This window comes from Xiphophorus hellerii, chromosome 14 (assembly GCF_003331165.1).
Source record: "Xiphophorus hellerii strain 12219 chromosome 14, Xiphophorus_hellerii-4.1, whole genome shotgun sequence".
NCBI classification, from domain to species: domain Eukaryota; kingdom Metazoa; phylum Chordata; class Actinopteri; order Cyprinodontiformes; family Poeciliidae; genus Xiphophorus; species Xiphophorus hellerii.
Genome location: NC_045685.1, coordinates 13,837,911 through 13,859,250, shown reverse-complemented (window position 1 = coordinate 13,859,250; position 21,340 = coordinate 13,837,911). Strand labels below are relative to the sequence as shown.

The following is a 21,340-nucleotide window of genomic DNA, read 5'->3' as shown; positions in this document are numbered from 1 at the left end:
TTTTAGGACATTTGTGATCTTGTGTGTGTCGAACTCATGAAAATGACACTTTTAAGATGTACAAAGCCTGGCAAAAGTACAAAAGACCTCTTGATTTTTTTTTAAATTGTCAATTGTCATTCTTAAACCTAGAGGTATTTTAAAGATATTCTGTGTGAATATATATATCTATATATATCTTTATATATATATCTATATATACATATATATATCTATATATATATGTATAGATATATATATATCTATCTATATATATATATATAGATAGATATATATATATAGATAGATATATATATATAGATACAGTACAGACCAAAAGTTTGGACACACTTTCTAATTGAATTCAATGAGAAGGTGTGTCCAAACTTTTGGTCTGTACTCTGTATATATATATATATATATATATAATTATTATTATCATTTGGACACTGAATGGTTTATTTTTCTACAGGAACATGTACGGACATGTTCATGAAGGGGTGTTACTGTTGTGAGAGAAACACGTTGAGTAAAAGACTGATAAAAAAAAACACTTTCACAAGCTTCCAGGTGGGGGAGCTGTAACACAACTAGTGCAACACCATTTTTCCTCCTTCCTTTTTTCTTCTTTTGTTGTCCCTAAAGTAGGACGTGCATTTTATCTTTCTGTCAGCATCTTCACGGCAGATAAAGACTAACATTACCAACTTTGGACCCGTTCCTAAGAAAAAGCGATTGTGATTTCCTGAGACAGAAGTGAAAGCAAAAGTTACACACACAGATCACAGTCTTCGATCCCACCCCTCTGTTTTCATGGACAACAACCACCAGACCAACAATGACACAAATTCAGGTTTAAAGTAACATTGGTTTAATTTATGAGATTTTCGTCTGTAAAAAATGCAAAAGTTACAGAAAAAAAAATAGAAAGGAAAGTACAACTTCTGCCACTTGTGTGTTACAAAAGCATGCACTGCAAATTACACCGAATATCTGCACTGCACACACTTTGACTTCTTTGGAGATGAGATTACTGGCACATGGGAAAGGGAAATAAATGTTAACAGTGAGCGTCAGTGGCAAAAAAAAAAAAAAGGTTCACAGGGTCACGCCCGTGTGATCCTCACGAGCACAACCACAGGAGTGAGAGTATAGAATGCATAGCAGATCATTTACATTCATCAAACTACCTGTTGTTTTTTTTTCTATAAACAACATAAACCACCGTAAGGTGAGAGCTCACACGGGTTCATTCTGAGTGTTTTTTTGTTTTGTTTTTTTCGACTTTGACAAAACCCAATGAGGTCACGAACCACAACTTCTTCTTTTTTTTTTCCTTTAGCTTCCTATTCGTGCCGCACAACGATTTGTCATCATCTTGTTCAATTCACTTTTAAGCCGTGCAATCACAGGGAACTGATGGAATCCTGCAGGGTAAAGTTCAGCTGCTCGCGCCATTTCCATGGCAAACACTAAGCGGGCACGTTATCACTCACTTTACACTCTTTGCAGCTTTATCTTGCACCACAGCCTGTAGACGCCGGTGGTTTCAACTTAGAGCAGTGAAGCAAGCAAGGGAAATGACCACTTCGGTAAATCCTGTCAGCATGCAACAACTCGAAGTTCGCGAGTTTTTCTTTTCTTTATTTTGTAATCAGACCAGCTCAAAGACCACTTCCTTATCAAGTTAAATGATACAAAGTTTGAATAGTAGCTTCAGATAAATGCTAAAACTAAGAAGTCAAGACTGCTTTTGGCTTTCCTCTAGCAGAATGGTGCTTTGGTTAAACAGTATCTAAACTAATAATGCGATACTGAGCAGGTAGATTGGTTATAACATTCTACATTAGACTATAACACGTATTTACAGGATAATATCTGTGTAAGTAAAAAGGTACATAAAAAATTGTTAGTTCTATGAATAATGGATCATAACTGAACCAAAACTGCAGAGCTGAAGTGATTTGAACAAACGCAGACAATGGCATCAGCTACATGCTGCCATGACTTTAAAAACAAAGTGATTAATACGCCTTCTGCATCCAAAAGGATATTGCACTTACACTATGTTTACTATGAATGCTCCATGAGCATGACAACGATATCACATATTGTAAAATATATATTGACAAATGTCAATAACAAGAAAAAGCACAGAGAGAGATGGCAGCAGAAAGCACATTCAACAGTATCTGGATATGCTGAGCTAAGTAAGATAGAAGACAGGTGAAGATTTTTTTTTTTTTTTTTTACATTTTATCACAAATTAAATGAACATGTAAAAACTACGGAGTGTGGGGATCATTAACATCCTTCCAAGTAAGATCAAATTGGACTGAAGCCCAAATATACTGAATCTAATCATGTTTTATTTTTTACATTTATAAATGAACGCTGGATCTTCTGCTGAAGAAACCAAGACAGGAACTGGACAACAGACATGGACTCAGGCACTCGGTTATGAAAACACAGAGCTGCGTTGGTTTGCCTCTCCCACTTTCTCGAAGAACATGAAGTCCTGCGGATGAGCCACGACAGAAAAATAAACGCCGTTAAGCAACAAGATAAAAATCAGAAACCATCACTAAGATTCAGGAACTCACAATGAGGAAGCAGGCGCCCATGAGGACAGCCTTCATCTTTACGTCCAGGTCCATTGGGAACTGAATGCCGAAGTTGTCCGTGTCTGTGAAGACTTCCTTCAAGAGGCCGCTCCACTGCTTGCTGATCCGACCAATGGATGGTCCGCCATCTTTACCCGTCAGCTACACAGCAATGACGAAATACAGAACACACAGGCTCACAAAATTGTCTTAAAGCTACTTTCCTGCAATTATATCTTTGAAAACAAAGCACATCAGATGTCAAAAATATTTAATAATATGGTCATCACTGTAATATTTGGTTTATTTTTTTTTTTACTATTTATATTTTACAACCAGGCAAGTAAAAGCATGAAAAGAAATCTGACAGGAAGAAATAACTTATTTATTGAGTTCATAAATAAATAAATGTGTTTCACTTCTGGCTATAATAATTACAGCAATCTATCACTTTAAATCCCTCAAGAGGAAAAAATGAGTGGGCCAGGAGAGTAACTCTGAGGGACACCAAGCAACTCAACGGCAGTTTATTGAAGTAGTTTAGTTACAATCTAAAGAGACATTTTTTGAAATCTTAGATTTTTCCAGGTCTACAGAAACTACTGTGAATACATACTACATGTTTAGTGTATTACTGTGAATTTTCAATCAAATTAAATGTTCTAAAACAAACTAACTGTTATTCCTCATGTATTAGATAAACAGTACCCAGGTCCCTACCTGAAGTTACAGAATAAATCCAAACAAAACTAAAAACCCTTGACTGTAAAGTCTGAACAGACCATGGTCGTTGTGAACGACGCTTACAGCACATTCAAAGCTCAAACTACTCCTCCAAGGACAGGTGAGAGTTCACCTCAAAGTTGACGTCCCCACAGCAGTTGCAGGCGAAGCAGGGCCCCTCCAGTTTCAGCAGCGTCTCTCCCTCTGGTCCCTGGATGGAGAACTTTGGCAGGAAAGGATGCCAGTCCTGTTTGATGAACCCTACGGTGGTTCCCGGCGGAGCCTGGACCTCCATCTGCGGGTCAGACACACACATATTACAAGGTTTCCCTCAGAAAACGCCCGGAGGTTGGTTGCTAGTGATTCATCCAGCGGCCCGTTGTGTTTTTGAGTTAAAAAATGTTTAAAGCTGACAGGAAAGTTGAAAATATCACTTGATAGTTATGTGTTATTGAAAGATTGGAAGATTAATACCTGAACACCAACTATAAAATCTTAAAAAATGCAAAGATTTTAAATAGACTTCAATAAATAAGCAATGCTTAGCCTGGTGGGGGCACAAGTAAAGCCTGGTGGCCCGCCAGGCTTATAATACACTGGGGGAAACCCTGCAGTAACCCCACAGAGTTAGAAGGCGATTCACCTTGGCACCGACGACTATATATAAAAACATCATGAGGTCAGAAGGCTTCTCACAATGTTCAGCAGGAATGATAATTGAAGCTGTGACTCCGCCATTGTGACACATAGAGGTAATAAATCTCACATGGTTCCTGGTCGGGGAGCGCACAGAGAGCTGTTGTGTGTGAGGGCATCGGCTTGGGCACAGGCTAGTGAGAACGGAGAGCCAACGGCAGGATAAAACGGTGTAAAGATGGCAGAGGGTCGGGGATTAACAAGGAGACGGTTATGATGGACAAAAGGTCCATTCAGACTCCTAACAAACCTCCCCTGAATTCAACATCCTGAGCAGAAAGGAGACGAGATGAAAGACAGAGGTCTAATTTACTTTTGGTTGCATCTAGATGTGCAAATAGAGTTACATTAATTTAATTATAACATCTCAAACAAGTGTTCAGTAAGCGATCAGATGCACCACCATTTAACAAGAAACCAAATACGACCAAAAGTCATATTTAAAGATCAACTTCATGTCATATAGTGGATATAAAAAGTTATACATTAAATGCCACATACCATTCCAACAAGGTTTTATTGTTCTGTTAACCCCACTCTGTAGTCCAGTAATATACAACACAACCAAGGTAAACCAGAACTCCCTTCATTGCTGCTGTCAGCCCGACCAGCCGCTCTCTTCTCTTTTCATCAGTTTTGGAGAAATGTCCTGGTTTTGTAGTCCCGCCATTGCTCCACATTTTATCCAAGCTTAGACGTTATCGTTATCATGCTGGATTACACCAACGTGTTGAGTAACATTAAGTTAATCCATGTAGTAAGTCAAAATTAGCTAAAACGCTAATGTTAGCTTAAACGCTGTCATCCACTGTGCCGTGGTGCTTTTCTGTACTTTTCTCCTAATTGATACATTTGTACAATGAATGAGTTTATCTAGATTATACAAGTCAAGAAATCTCTGCTATGACAGTTAAACTTTAAGTAAGGATCCACAACACAGGATGAATGCCAGAGCTCAGGAAAGTATTTGCTTAAAGGTTAGCACAATAATTTTTTTATTCATAATTTTGTCCGCTAAAAGATTTATTTTCTAGCTAATGCAGAACATGTGGATCATTAAAGCTAGAAAAAAAGCTTTCAAATTATTTATATTTGCCTCATTTTACATCACAAAAAGTGTATTATCTTGGTAAATGTTTACCAAGGCCTCTAAACATTTCAATATCCACTGCATCTTAAGGAGAAAATATCATTTTTTCTCTCCTTTATGCGACTAAAACTATCTGAAATGTAGTAGGCAATGTAGCTACATCTGCATCAAATTATTATTTATTGCTCATGTCAACATTTAACAATGTAAGAGTAGTTCCACAAAAAACAAGGAATGATGCCTTTACTGATTTTTAAATGATTAATTATTCTCCTTTGCTTTAATCATCAAGACATAAATTAAGACTTTATTGCTGGTGTTCATATATTAATTTTCAATTCTTTCAATTACACATGATTATCAAGTGATATTTTGACATTTCCTGTCAACGTTAAATATTTTTTAACTCAAAAACACGACGACCTTAGCAAGTTTTCTGGAGGAAACCTTGATATTATTAGTTCACTTGCTTATGATTCATCTCCCCATTAATTACATCTTATTTCTGGCACACACTCACAAATTATGCAACTTGTAAACATGTCACACACAAAGATGGACGATCAATCAGGCACCAGAACCAGATATATTTTCAGCTACTTTCACCGTAACTGGTGACAAATAAATCAGCAGTTCTTTCCCCCCATTTAGCAAATGAATCGTAAATCAGGTAGCAAGAGCACAATAGAGAGCAACGCTTTCAGCAGATAACATGAAGCTTCACCCTTTAGATAGTTTAGACAGTTAATAAGAAACACACTGTATTGAGAAAAGCTTGGCAGTTTTTGGGACATTTCAGAGTAAAAGTAAGGCGTCTGGGTGCCACAGACAGAAACTAAGCTTTTAAAATTGTTACAAAGTTACAAACCACAGATTTCAAAATAACGCTGACCAGAAAACAGGTGCTGATGGAAGCGCTATAAGTAAACTGACACTCTGAAATAGGTTGGTTGAGCTAAAGGAGGCAGGCAGCTGGAGAAACAGCCGCCACACTGACTGCACGACTCTTCAAAGAACTGTTCTGGGATTGCGTGACGTTCGTTTCAGGTCGTCTTATGTTGTCACAATGAACAATCGTCAACTTAACCTTGAACCAAAACAATTTCTCTACAAATTGCGGTTTGAACAGACTTGACAGGTTTTGTAGCTCATTTCTTTTCCAACGCCACCTTTCCACCCGCTGTCCCAAATCATATCTGGACCAGAGGTTTCAGACATCCCTCCAAATCATATCTGGACCAGAGGTTTCAGACATCCCTCCAAATCATATCTGAAACTTTATTTGTCTTTCCTCTTGTTGTAATTACTTCATCCTGTTCGCTTATCAAGTTTATTTCTAATTGTTTCTCTTCTCAAATCGCTTTATAACTGGCGATGGCTTCTTTTATGCTCCTAATCATTTAATTTAGAAAGTTTTATTGATGCATGTGGCTGCTTTCTATATCTTTAACTTATCAAATTTATTAACTTCCTGTGCTGAATGGATCAACTAGTTTACATGTGTAACTATAAAACTAGTGACAATAATAAACACCCACTTAAAAAACCAGTATAGGGACATTTATTAAATTTTTGGATTAGACATGTGCTTGTGTGAGATTCTGCCAGTGTTATATGATAGTCTTATTTATCCTGATACTGTATCATATGAGTGATATAATTTAGATACTACTTTTAACACAAGCTTATCTAAAACATAAAAGCATAAATGACAATTAAAACCAGAAATTCACACACACCAGAAACATAAAGACAAAATTGTTCATTTTCTGACATTGAATCAAACTAAATTTTCCTGTTTCTGGTCAGTTAGGGTATCAACATTATTTCTATTGGCTAAATATCTATATGGGAGAAAAAAGTTAGTTTTTATTCCTTTCTTCAGTCAGAAGTTTAGATACACCAAGCTGTGCAACAATTTGAGAAGCTCTGATGATGATGACAGTGAAAGCTTCTGAATCTAGATTACAATATCTGCGTTAAATGAAGACAGACCTGTGGGCGTATATTAAGTATTCATCATTCTTATTTGCAATGAATGGTTCCTCAAGGTCCATCTGTTCAAACAGCTACGTGGAGGAATAAGCAGCATGGGAAAGTTGATCGTATCATTTAGTAAAAAGATCGGTTCTGTTTCATAACAAAGCCGCGAACCCAATCTCATGAAAAATATGCGGCTCGAGCCAAAAAGGTGCACGACCTGCAAACCCGACTCAGTTACAGCAGTTCTGTCAGGATGAATGGGCCAGACATATTGTGAGAAGTTTCTGGAAGGAAACTTAAAACGTTTGACCCAAATCACGTCGTTTAAGAAGCAGTTCTACCAAAAACTTTAAATGTTAAATGCTGAATTTGGAAAAAAGTTTTTTTTTTTTAAATCTCTAATCATCCTGGACTTTAGAAAACAGTAATACTTTTGCACTTCAAACAAACCTGGAATAGGAGAAGTTTAATTCATTTCTTTCTTTTTTTGTCAAATAATAAAATTGAAAAGGTTTGGTGTCTTTTTATACAGTGGATAAATGTCTGGTTTCTCCTCTAGCAGCTTTAATAATGTGATCCAATACTGTTCTTATTTTAATGTTGATACAGAGATTTAAGGAAAACGCTACAATAAACACCCACTAAACTTTGTAGCATTAATCAGGCGCTTTCTGAATAAATGTAAAGCCTGTCTTTGTGCCAAATTGGATGCTGAATCTTTTGTAAATAAGAAAAAACCTTAAACAGCAGCAGATGGAGGAAGGGCAGTTCTGCGCTACTTTAGCAGATAAAAACTCTTGCCACTCCTTTTTCTCTATCACGAAACTGATCCATGCCTTCACATAAGCACTCAGGGTGTGTGATAAACTTTCCCCTGGAACAATACAGGACAAGGGGGGGAAAATATCTACGATATGGGGGCTATTAAAAACTTTTATTAGTAAAGTCTTGAATCACGGTCAGCCAACGCGACACAACAGATATAAATTTAGGACAGACCTCCTGCAGACAGCAGGGACACCAGCAGGAGACGCATCGGAAGGGCCGGATGAGACGGATGACCTCCCTGTCCATGTTGTCCTTGATCGTCATGTCGAAGCTGCGCAGAGAGCCGCAGCAGTTCCTGGTGCAGCAGTCGTTCTTCTCCTTGGCCTTGTAGATCTTCTGGCCCAGACTGTTTTTGATCTCGTACTGGTTGTTCGTCTCAAACCCAATGAAAGCTGTGGGAGAGCAGGGAGCAGAGATGTTACAATACTTCAAATAAAAGTATTACAAGTATTAATTTAAAGTATTAAATAGATTTTTTTTGTTGCAGTAAAATGAAGAAAAATCCTGGTTTTGATTCGATTATGTTCAGTCCAGAAAGCATCCCCTCGCAATGTAAGCGACGCTGTTTGATTATTTATGATTTATTTGCTAAAAAGTAAATGTTTTTAGGAATTTTAAAGAGCAAATCTGTTCTGTTTTATTGCAGTTAGAGGTTTAACAGGACGTGTCCTCGAACTAAATATGTTCAGTCCAACCAATTCAGTTCAGCATCATGTGAACCAGCATTGACAGCAGTGTGCAGAACTAAGACGTGCCTGTGTATGTTCCACCTGTAGCCGTCACAAGACCCTGCTACTTAGAAACATCCGAGTTTCGTATTGAGCAATATTTAATAAAAACATGGAGATGGACTGAACCAAAGCTTCATGTCTTAGTTTTTCAGCAGTGATGAGGTACGTAGCTCCCCTAGAATGAACTTAATTACAGAGAAAAACCATCTAAAGTACAAAACCAGTTGCATGTAGTGTTCGTCCAGCCCCAGTGAGTCTTTTTAGCAGACTGGCCACTGACTGGCACCCAGTCTATCCAGAGGGGTTTTCCCAACATGGAAGATTCAAATAGACTGAATATCAAAACAACTTCAACGTGATTTTTTACCATCAAATGTCGGTACAGTCTTACTCGAAAATTCCTAGAATAAGCTGACCATTTTAAAGTGAATTTATTTTTTCTATAATAAATCTATCAACCATTGTTTAATTGTCAAAAATCAAACCAAATCACTGACTTTTTGAAATTCAAAAACGTTTTGATCAAATATTACTACTTTAGACTTTTTTGTTTGCTTTTTAATAAAGTCGTGGCTTTATTAAGAAGTGATAAGAGTATCTACTTTTTTTTTGTTCATCTAAATGGAAACATGCCGAAAACAAAAGCATAGAAAAATTGAAATGTCCAAATAAAATAAGTTCAAATCCACACAAAACAGGTTCACCAGGCACAAAATTCACCATCTCCAATAGGCATCTCAGTCCTTATAATCCCATAGGAAACATTTTCGTAAAAACAAATATTTCTCAGCATTCATTTCTCCTCCCACACACGCAATGCTCTCAAATTAGAGGTTTAACTTTCTACACATTTCAGTGTGCAAAAAACGACATGAATAAAATTTACCTTCCAGGAGCTCAACTTTCTGATGGATCAGGATCTGGTCGATCTAAAGCAGAATAAAAAAATATACAGATAAGAAACAGATGAACACATCAGTACATTTAAAAGTATTTTCAGCAAAGACCAGTATAAATCAAGAACTTAAAAAACAACACACGCTAAGTTCTTACAAGCAGACAGTCACGTGTACGATCATTTCTTTTTACCATTTCAGCCAAGCCCACAGCTTCTTGGAGAACTATGAAATCTTACACAAAGGAAATCTGCTGACTTAATGTTTTCCTTGGTACATTGTTTCAAAGTTCAAAAGGCCAACAGGATAAAGTTCATGTTTTAAAGGGGTCGCGTGATGCATTTTTCAGGCACATATTTTCATTTTACAACACACACAAGTAACTATATCACCGTAAGCTGCTATGAAAATGCTGTATTTATCAAATACTACTTAGAAGAAACGTGAAGGGTTGAAATTGGTCTCTGTCTCTAAGAATCCCAAACTCTTTCCAACACTCTTCCTTCAGCACGTTGTCACAACAACACTCCACCATTATGCCATTTACAAGCGTTCTACTGAGAAATAGCTTGTGTGATGAGCTTAGCAGAATCAAAGCAACACACCAGGTATGTATCTGACAGAGTAACAATATGACATGACATAAAGCTCTAAAAAAGTCAATTTGACATGATGGCCTCAGTTTATTCATAAGGCTTTAATAAGTTCTGCATCACCTCCGTTGAAGGAAAATAAAAAAAATTTTTAAAAACTGTTCTACTTGTGTTGTTGACTTTAGCCTCGTTAAAAAGTTGCAGGAATCAATGGGTGGATAAGAAGTGCGATAAGGCATGTTGAGTTTTTTACCACCCTGGTAGGAATCCACAGCTGTTGCTCACCACCAGAAAGGAAGGAAGAATCATTAGCAGAAGTGTTTTTTTGGGGGGTTTTAACAGACGTGAGCCCAGACTGACTCAGAACGCCGTGTCTGTTTATAATCGCAGATATTACCGTTTATCTCACAGAATTTAGTTTATCAGATGTTTCCTGCTTTCCAGAACTACCTGTGTTAGGTACTCGAGTCCGGGCGGGACGCCGACAGGAGCCGGAGCTGGAGACATTCCCATTGGCTGGCCGCCGTAGTCCGGTCCTGGACCTGGAGCAGGGCCCGGTTGATACATAACAGGAGGCTGGCCCTGGTGGTAGCCCATGCTGAAGCCTGGTGGGGGAGCCTGACTGGGGTCTCCGGGATATCCCCCAGCTGGGACTGGATAAGGGGGCGCGGACTGGCCGGGTTGTGGGTAAGGAGGATGGTTTGGAGAGTTTGGATAGCCTGCAGTGAAACACACACGTTCATCTTTTACCGGGTCAAAACTGGATGTACTGGTTTTCCCAGTGATAAAATTATATGCAGCATATTTTTTGCATGTTTTCCCAGAATTTTCTATGAAAAAAGTAGTCCAGAACTGTGACATGAAAAGAGAACAATAAAAGCAAGTCTTAGAAGACTGTATCCCCCTGAGCCAATCCATTTTAGAGACTATTTTTGTCCAGTCCTCCTTACAAAAAAGCTCAGGCTCAAGATGGAGATCATCTGTTAAACATTACGGTTCAGGCCACAGATCTTAATTGAATTTAGGCCTGCACTGTGACTCAATTCAATTAATTTCTAACTACCTCTGGTTGTATGTTTAGGGTTGTTGTCCTGCTGGAAGGTGAATCTTGATCCCAGTCAGTCAAGCGAAAGAGTACCAAAAGCGCCTATGAGATCCTCTGCCACCCAAACATTAATTGGGGTTAAAACTAAAAAAAGGAAATTTCAAAACCATAATGCAAACCACTAGAAGAATAAAGCAGCTTATTGGTTTCTTATCTGGTGATCAGATGACGTGCCATGTCCGGGGCTTCTTCATTTTCTTGTCCAAAAGTCACGATAAGAGACTTTTTTGAACAACAAACGGTGACTGACCCGTGGTTGTGTGCGAGAGATTCTAGGCATCTGTTTGGTCTGGATTGAGTTACTTCTCCCTGGATGCTATTATCCACTGAGCCACAGAGCAAACAGGAACATTTTACAGGACAGGAAGTAAACATCAAGCATGTGAAGAGTCACGGTAAAAAATAAAAAAAAAAAGAACACCCACTTTCAGTTGCACATCTCTACCTAAATGGGAGAAATATGAATATTCTGACTTATAATGGGGGTTAAATGTGACTCAAATCTTACTGTAAGTTAACACAACAGATGCCACACCTTCATTGACTCAGCAGAGAAAAAAAAGGCCAGAACAGAAGAGCTGTGTTTGATAAAGCATAACATGATTTGTTCTCACATATTTGTGGAGGAATTGTGGCCTACTCCTCTTTCCAACACGGCCTCGGTTCACCGAGGTTAGCAGCGTTTCTGCAGCGTTTCTGCACTCCAGACCGCGACCTGCTGAAAGGCTGTGGTGAGCCACCGCCTTTCAGCAGGTCGCGGTCTGGAGTTTAACCCCTTAACTGCCACCCTCAAAATGCTTGCATGTCCGTTGATGGGTCCATGAGGAAACTGGTGTTATCATGTGACTTAAGGGGTTTACCTGAATTATTGCAAAACACTTTTTCCTTTCTGTGTCAGCCATTTTGTAATACATTGAATCAGTTGGACAAAGCTACAACTGGTTAAATGCAGCCTCACATTTACCTTTACAGTAATTGTGACATAGAGCACATCATATTTACCATAAGAACTACAAGTGCAAAACAGGCCCAGATCTTTACCACTAAGCCATCATGCTTAACCAGTAGGATCAGGAGGAGCAGCTGGTGTATCGTCTTTGGTTTTCTACAAGTAAGGCCCTCTGGGTTATGAACAAACATCTCTACGTTGCTCAAGAAGTCTTGTTGATCATTCAGATGCAACTCTGTGAACCAACTTTATGTTGCCATATTATTTTAGAGAGAAGACGCTTTCACAGCCTGTACAGTCTCAGATGGAACCAACTTTGAAGTGAATCTGAAGATCTCCAGGGAAGATTGGCAAATGTCTTAAATGACTTCTAAGCAGAATGGACATCAATTTAAATGAAAGAAATCTACAAATATCCACCTTTCTAGACTTATGGGTAGTAACAGTTGCTTTTCGAAGAGCCTAACTGATCTTTTTCCAACTTTGCATCATGTTTACAGACACCTGCAGGCTATGCCCCGACCAACCAAACATTACCAGAACCTTAATGAGCAGCACCCAGCTGCTAATATGTCCTCTGACCTCTGACTTGCACATAACCGCTCTATAAAAAGTGCAACAACTCCATAACGACCTCCATCTGTGCATAAACTCCCCAGCTTGAAGCTCTTTGTTTTTTACCACAATCGACTCACCATTAATGCTTTCAGCCTCTTAATGGGAGCCAAACTGGTTTTAATGTCTGCGAATGTGTCATGTTGTTCAAAAAGCCCATCGGTCTAACAATCCTGCCTTTCTCACCACAAGCCAAATGGCAGCACTTTACTGCAGAGAAACCAGCAAAACCAAGAGTTTACAAGATGGCCCCAGCATAGAGATGAGAAACATTATTACACTGAACTCACTGTTCTTATTTACAAATTTATTTCTATCCGGTTAGAAAAGGCCATCTAGTTTAAAACACATTTTTATATTTGAACTGTAGACATCTGCATCTGTTTGACCACTAAATGCTCTGATTACGCTCCTGTCTCTTTAACGCGTTATGGTTTCAGTGAAACGATAAAACGAAATTTTGTCAGATAACAATTTTTTTATTGGTCATTAAATTTACATAAGATGGAAATTTCTCTTCAACACCTAGCAGGAAGAGATCATGCAGATAAACGCCAAAGTCCACAGTGAAGTGAGTCAATTTAAATAAAACTACATGTACACACAGATTAATTTGTTTATCCATAAAAACTGCTAAAAAGCCATTTTTCTCAATGAGACAAAGAAAATAATGTTTAAGCATTGTAAAAGTTACAGGTGAAAGACTTAATAACATGTATGGCTTTTTCTCTGCAAAAACTGAACTTTAAAAGTTTTGCCAAATAGAAGAAACTGAAACAATAAATGGAGATGATGAGAGAAGACATTTCTGAAGTGTGGACAGCTTGTATAATTCATAAAATGAAAGTTGGTTTGGATCCATAATCTTACCGGCCTTGTTGTTCACCTAATTCACTTTGTTCTAATATCTAAGCTAAAGGTGTTATATTAAATGAGAGCACAAGCTGAGTAAATGCCCTTTAAATCTTGGTCAAAGTGTTTACTGATTAACTTTTTAAGCTCGTTATCAACTTTGTATGCAACTCTCCTCTTTTACAAAGATTTGACCTGCCAAGACCAATTTTAGTGTATTTTGATTTCTTGTGAAGTACTAGAGCATTAGAAGATATGAAAACAGTTTTTAAAATATTCTTTTTCTGACCTTCCTGCCATAAGTGATCATTAATTATGTATTTAGGAGAAGAGGAAACGCCGCAGTGTGTGAGAAAACCAGTTTGATTTGGAGTTCCCATTTTAAAATGTCTCCAGCGCCTCAGTGAGTTGCACAGCTAGTGACATAATAAAACAGTGGACCTCCAGTATTTGCAGGGGTGAGTGATCACAACCACCCAGAAAAAGCTTGAATCCAGGAATTCTTGAAATGCATCTAAAAACGTTTGAAAATCCCTATTTTTATAGCTGAAGCACCAAATGTACCTTAATATGCTTTAACACACACAGTGGAAATCATCTTGGCACCTCCATGCCAGAAACTGACATCTACAATCTCTTATTTCTGCTCTTGGAGTTACAGCCAATCAGAGCCGAGGAAACTACAACAATGCTCCTGGATTGGCTGGACTAGTACAGCTAGTAGTGAGCCAAGCAGCACTGCGCCTTGGCATTTCAGCTCAGCAAGCTGCATTTTCTTTTGAATATTTTAGAAATGTTCTTTGAAATAAAATAGTGAATAGGCAAATCCACAGATCCTGAACCTGGCATAGACTAAGAGTCCAGTGTTTCTCTCAGCCTGAATGAATCCAGGTCCCAACATGTCATGGAGAATACAGTTTCCCTTTAAACAGCTTCCTCAATACCTGCACATTACAAACCCTTGGGTCATTTTAATTAGTTAATTTTTCTTAGAAAATTTGTTAACTAATTATCTCACATGTCCTTTGTGAGTAGTGGCAAAATACTGACAAAGGGTGATTGTTTGCCCCAGTCCTTTTCTAGCCAACTCACATCCTCCACACTTTTCAAAAGTTAGCTGTGTCACTGCTGATCCCATTGGATTGAAATGGCAGAGGGGCAGCATGGTGCTACTAATCAAATGCACTTGATAGGAGGAGCACCATCAGTTGAATAACATTTCTAAAGGCAGTTTTGGTAGTTTGGTGGAGTTGTGTGTCAACACAATGCCAGAGATGGAAGAGCTCGCCGATGATACTTGAGAAACAGCTGTAGATGCTCGTCACTCCAGGAAGGCTTGGAAGGTCATCTCCAAACATTGCAATTATAAAAAGGTTGAACAAGTCCTAGTAAATCTTGTTCTCTCACCATAATGTACAACATTATGTTAAGAAAACCCAAGTACTGCATATCGGCAACAAACGTCTCATTGAAGATGTCATTCATGGCGGTGGAAAGGTGGTTGCTGGGACTTGTCTTGAAGCCACAGGCTCTGGAAACCATTAGGTTTATGACCCAGTGCCCATCTTGCACTAAAATCTGTCCTAAATTATCCAAACATCTTCCAGATTTCTTAAACACAGACATAGACATCTACAAGACACAGTAAAGGACGGTTAGCAGTGTTTTTGTTTGGTATTTGAATAGTAGCTCAAGTATCAGGTTACATGGCTTCAAACAAGACCCTTTAACAAAGTCCTTCAGGGGCATTGAGGTGTCTTTATGTAATCTATTTTTTGATTGACCAATCTGATGAGGGTTAAGGTCAGCCAACCTCAGTAACATGTCTGACTCTCCAGCTGAGGTAGTCACAGGCCTGTGGGACTATGCTGCGAGTATATGGGACTCGCAGCACCACTTCCTTGATGTTGTGAGGAAGTGAGGATGAAGTGATGTAGTGTTGACTTGATTTGTGCAATCATCCAGCCACAGGATTTAAAAATGTAAACAAGACCCAAGCATACTAAACAGAGTTCATCCAGCATTATGGTTTTGAAAAAAAAGGTAAGAGGAAGACCTCCAGCGCAGATTGTGTGCCTAACAGCTTCATGAGGTAAACTAAAGAATTAAAAGAGTCTGTCTGCTGTGTTATGACCTTAAATGAGCTGCTCATACTCCAAAGCCCTTCACTGTGGCCAAATTAAAAAAACATCTGCATAAAACAAAAGGGCCCATTTTTACCCACAGTGCTTTAAAACACTCGTTGCCAGTTATTATCATAAACACTTGATCCCAATTATTCCTGCCAACGGAGGCACAACCAGGTATTGGGTTTCGAGGGAAATAATTTTTTCCTCATGTAGATTGGGATAGCCCTTCCCTTAAATTAAATCATTATTTCATTTATTCGTAATTTTTACAGTTGTCAACCAGTCAAAGGTATGTAGACGATGGATGGAAGATTTTTACAGCACAATCTGCAGTAAGGAAATGTTGTAATCATGCGTACATTATGGTTTGATCAGCTGTTCTAATCTGTTGTTGAGAAATGAAATGGCAAAAGAAGCACAATCAATGGGAAATAGTGTTAAGCAACAATTCAGATAAAGGTATACTACTAATTTAACATGTTCTCTAAAAATTGTGTTACATCAAAATTAATTTAAATACTTAACCATAACAAAAAATAAACTAAGTTCCATAGTTTTCAACACACTGGCAAGAAGAGGTTTGATTAGAGGTATAAAATAAGAGTTAGGAAGCAACCGAATGGAAATGTAAGGTATAAAATTGGGTTATGAATTTGCTAAATTGTGAAATGACCCAAAGACCATTTTCAGGATCTCCATCTTTTCTTCCTAACCGTGACATTTACTATCCAACCAATGGAGCAAGATTATTGCATTTTCTCTGTGTTAGAGAAATTGTATATATTTATCAGACATTTGCTTAATCATTTTATATTCTGAATTGCTTTAACTATATTTCTGAGTGTGTTTAAGGACGCAGAGACAGCCGGCACCAGTTCTAATCAGACGGCTGCTCAACAGAAGGACATCCTGTTCTTCGTGTTTACAAAATGATAGTGTATAGCGTAATTGTGCTGATACAGTTATACAGTTTGTAGTAAATATTCTAGTTTATCTTATGAAATGTGAATCATGATGCAGCTGCATATGTTTACATTAGAGCTGAAACGTGCGTTGTAACTAGGGGATGATTTTCAATAAAAAGAGAGGTGCAGCAGAATGTGCTTTCAGAATAGGTGGAGATTGTAACTGAAGCGCATCTCTGTCTGTTCTCCTCGCGAAATAAAAGAATCTAACCCTCTCTTGTTCTTTCTTGTGTCTGTATTTCATTATTCTAGGTAATTCAAACCTAACACTCTACTTCCCTAGAACAGAGATGGGGCATCAGCTCCAATTCTGACATTTGACGTTTACTTGTTGTGTAGACACTGATGTGACTCACATCTAACCAAACTGGTTTTCTGTAATCTTGGTGTTCGGCTCCAATGGCGAGCTTAATCCAGCCAGTTGAAAGTCATGAGCCTCCAATTTGTTTTAGCTCTCGCATAGGAAGGGAAGTAAGAAATGCGTTCCACCTCACATTCCTTCACCCTCTTTCCAGGAAACACAAGATTTGCATCTGCTAGAAAGTGAGGCGGACCGTACTAGCAGACGAAAGGAACTACAGGCAGGCACACGTAACGCCTCCAAAACCTTTTAAGCAACGAGGGTGGAGCCCGCAGGACCAACACCAGACATGTCTTATGTTAGGAACAAGTTTCAGATTTCACCATCTATCAGGAACAAAGGCCACGTGAAGAATCGAGGGAGGAGGACCGGTTCGTGATTCACTGTTTTCTATGGAAAATCTGGGTTAGGCAAGAGTGAGGGAAACTTAAAAAGGCAAATCAAACAATGTCACAATAGCAAAAAAGATGTGATAATAGGAGAAACCAAAGAGGAAGAAAGTGCTCCAGAGGTCAGTGTCAGTTTTTATGACTGCAAAGTGGAAAATTGTAATCAGCACTTGATGTTTATTATAACTTACCTGGAGCAGACATTGTGATTGGTGGACAAATGGAGAAAGAAATGAGGTCACTCTTCCCAAATCCCTCCCAGGAATTTCCCTGGAAAACTGAGGGACGAAGAAAAAGGAGAGAAAGGGTAAGGGGAGTTATGATAAAAGCTGAAACCGTGGGAAGGCGAGGAGGGGAGTACAGAACAGGAAAAAACAGGAGGCTCCGGGCGCGTAAAGTACAGTAACAGGTTAACAACCACAACCTAACTGGACCTGAATTGAGCAAGCAAAAAGCTAGGGAACTCATGATGAAACGAAACTCCAATGTTAAGGGAATAATCCTTTAGTTTTACCATGCTGCAGGCTAGAAAAGAAATCTTGCAAAGCAGAAGTGGGTGTGTCGTGTTTAACCAGACACATCTGCCAGGCATTAAAAGCTGCCTATAACCTGTTTGTAACATATTCAACAGCATGGTTTCTTAAGTAGAACATGCAGTCCTGTTGTGGCCCTTTTCTCCTAATCCCGTTCAAAATGAGCAGCTAAAACCACATAAAAGCCTCCAATAAACGTTTTAAGTACTGATTTAACTTTCAAAAAGATGCAAAGCAACTTACGCGTGAATTTAAATCCCAAAGAAAGAGTAGAAAAGCAGGTTGTCGGTTCCAAAGTGGTACTTTCGGTCCTTTGCCCAATCTGTTTGTCGTTGCTGCTGCTGCTGTTGCTACAGTCTCCCCTCCTCTTTTCTCTCTCCTCCCCTCAGAGAGGCGTCTTTGGGCGTTCTTGTAGGGAAGCAACCCGTCATGGCGCAAACATGAACATGGGCGGGAACCAGTCACATTCGAGTTAAAAATCATGTTTAAATTATGTTTGACGACCCAGTCAACCCACGGGTGAAAGGTGGAAATCTGTTGTTTGTAAATTATTCACGTCAAGTTCAACGCGACGATTAAGCGGGCAGGCATTAATGGTGAGGCTTACACCTAGTTCCGAGTGCGCACATGCAGCTAGCATTACGGTACTTTCAAAATAAAAGCATAAGCTCACCTTCCTAAAATAACGGCCGAAGTCGTTAGCTAAAAGTGATTTTGGCAACCAAAACAATGACTTTGGCCATTATTTTAGGAAGGTGACCATATTGTTTTTAGATACTCTGACATTTAGAACAATAAATAAACGAGAATTACAAATCAACATTATGACAGGTGAGGCCGTCACTGAATTTTAACAACTGGGTGGAGAAAAAAATTATTAACAAACGTTTATTTTAATAATCAGTTCTCTATTTTTTTTTAACTTCATTATCTATTCTATAGCTACTTACACTAATTTAAAAAATACAAGAGTGTCCTAATACAAGTGTGTCAAAATTTCATTCTTACTTTAAAAACGTGTATATAAACATCAAACTGTTGCTTTTCTTGTGGGTGTCTCAGGGTGTTTAGCTTTAAACGGCGCCCTATTTCATTCGGCAATGCGCATATCCGTTTCCACTTCTTTATCTGAAACCAAATTTAAAAATGTCTGACGTTAAAATTCTCAAAGGTTATGCCTGCCATCTCTGTTTGTTTAGATATTTATATAGTTATTGTTTATGTATCTGTATGTTTGTTTACTTATATCTTATTTTTACTTTTTATTAAAATCAATGGCAAGTTTTGGCCTAAATAACCTTCGTTTCGTTTTGAATACCTTCATGTATACAAAAAGGTTTTAATTATTTATTTGTTAGATTTTGTTTTATGTATTTATTTTTGTTAAAATTACTGGAAAGTTATTCCACCCAACGAAAACCCAGTTTTACTTTGAAAGCAGAGTGGTTCCCGTAATGCCATGTGCATATGAATGCACAATCAGGGCCGGCCCAAGGCATAAGCAAACTAAGCAGCCGCTTAGGGCCCCAGGGAACTGGGAACTTCAGTGGAACTGATTTTATTTTTTTATTTTAGTAATAATTTCCGTGTCATTATATCAAAAACACACACTTTCACTATGAACTGATTTGTTTTTACAATAATATATATTTGATAATGTATGTAGAAGTTATTATTTTATTGATAAAAAGAAAACAAATAAATTGCTCTAGGGGCCCCCTGGTGGCCGCGGTAGGCACCGCACGCTTCGCACACTTGGTGTAAATTAAATTTTTAGGTATTGGAGTAAAGCTTAAGAGAAATTTATGTAATCAGAGAATGTCATGGATATGTGTGTAGGGCTGCACGATTGCAGTTTTCTGACCGTTTCCTGGTTACCAATCTTTAAAAAGCCTGACCTGCTGATTTTGGTTTTGGCTGATATTAATTTTTTTTGTCTGAAATGTCGCTAAATATAGCAAGAAAGTCACTGAGTTGGCAACAGTGGGGTGAATATTGTTAACTGTAAACTGTCTGTCAGTCAAACCTCTCACTGTAGAGCAGACGAGGACAGAAACTGATTTTTAAACCTTTGTTGACGAAGATAAGATCAGGGGATAAGATGGGCTTCACATGCAAGCATCGACCGATCAGGATCCCCCAAAATTAAGGAAATCGTCGCCCAGAAATCAACTGATCGATAAATCAGTTGGCCAATAAATGTATCCTATATTATACATGTATATAATGTAAACAGCACTGCCAGAGATGCAATAAACAGGTGTGTGAATGATCTGATGATCGGACTGCTGATTTCAGCCTGTCCACATTGTTAGCAGAACTAGAGGGCCTCAAAACCAAATTTCGCTTAGGGCCCCATGGAGGCTTGGGCCGGCCCTGTGCAGAATAAACTATGAGGTGGAGGTGGCCTTCTCGCACAAATTGAATGCAGGTGCAGGGAACTGCTGTCTCATCTGGCTGTCACATTTCTATAACAGCCACTAGAGGTCACCAGAACTTCAGAAAACAGAAACTCAACCCTTTCACATTCCGTGAAAGATGGCGCCATGGCGCCTTTTCGATCCTGATCCGATTGAATTATCATGTCGTCATGTGGATTAATGGGTTTCCCATTACTTAAAGTTGGACTGTAAGTGAATTTCTGGTTCTCTTTCACCTCTAAGGTTACTGATGTAATTATATCCACAAGTAATATGGCATGGATTCCAAAACTAAACACACTAGCAAGGTGAAATTTTTTGAGAATTGAGAATTGCTGCCTATGCCATATATTATAGACTATGGTCTTTGGTTATGATCAAGAGGAACGAGTGTATTTTAATAATTTTTGACATTATATCTCATACATTTGAGGCACAACAATTAAGTTTCAGCATTGTCTTCAGTGCTAAGTTCCCACAACGTGTATTACCAAGTCCAGAGAAATAAGTAAGCTTTCTTAACTATTGCCAACACAGTTTAATTTCCAAAATAAAAACATTAAGTCACATTTAACACTGCAAATATACTGGCACTACAGTTAAACAGCACTATGTATTCATTTATATCACAGAACCATTTATTTTCAGCTCTGCTTAAAGGTATGTAAATACTTAAAATTAAGTTACCTTTTATTGTTTGTCTCATCTCACACTGTTGAATATGCTAAGAAATAATGTAACTTTAGCATTATTTTTATTTAACTTTGTTTTTATGTTTAATTTGAACCATTTCTAATCCATATCCACCCTTTCCATTGCTGTAAGTGTTAGAAAATGACCAGAAGATATAACCTTACCCATATCTACAATTAGTGCAGTAATTAAAAACTTTAAAACAGC

General features: G+C 38.3%; 1 protein-coding gene across 1 annotated transcript; it reads right to left on the bottom strand.

Annotated features, from left to right (window-relative positions):
- Positions 1 to 827: 827 nt before the first annotated feature.
- Positions 828 to 18,399, bottom strand: LOC116732260 (phospholipid scramblase 2-like). Its single transcript, XM_032582311.1, has 8 exons — positions 18,264 to 18,399; positions 17,679 to 17,765; positions 10,573 to 10,841; positions 9,520 to 9,562; positions 8,074 to 8,294; positions 3,439 to 3,600; positions 2,583 to 2,744; positions 828 to 2,497 (listed from the first exon to the last, which is right to left on the bottom strand). Exons 2-8 carry the CDS (start codon positions 17,689 to 17,691, stop codon positions 2,438 to 2,440), a joined length of 930 nt encoding a protein of 309 aa, XP_032438202.1. The 5' UTR covers positions 17,692 to 17,765; positions 18,264 to 18,399; the 3' UTR covers positions 828 to 2,437.
- Positions 18,400 to 21,340: the final 2,941 nt, after the last annotated feature.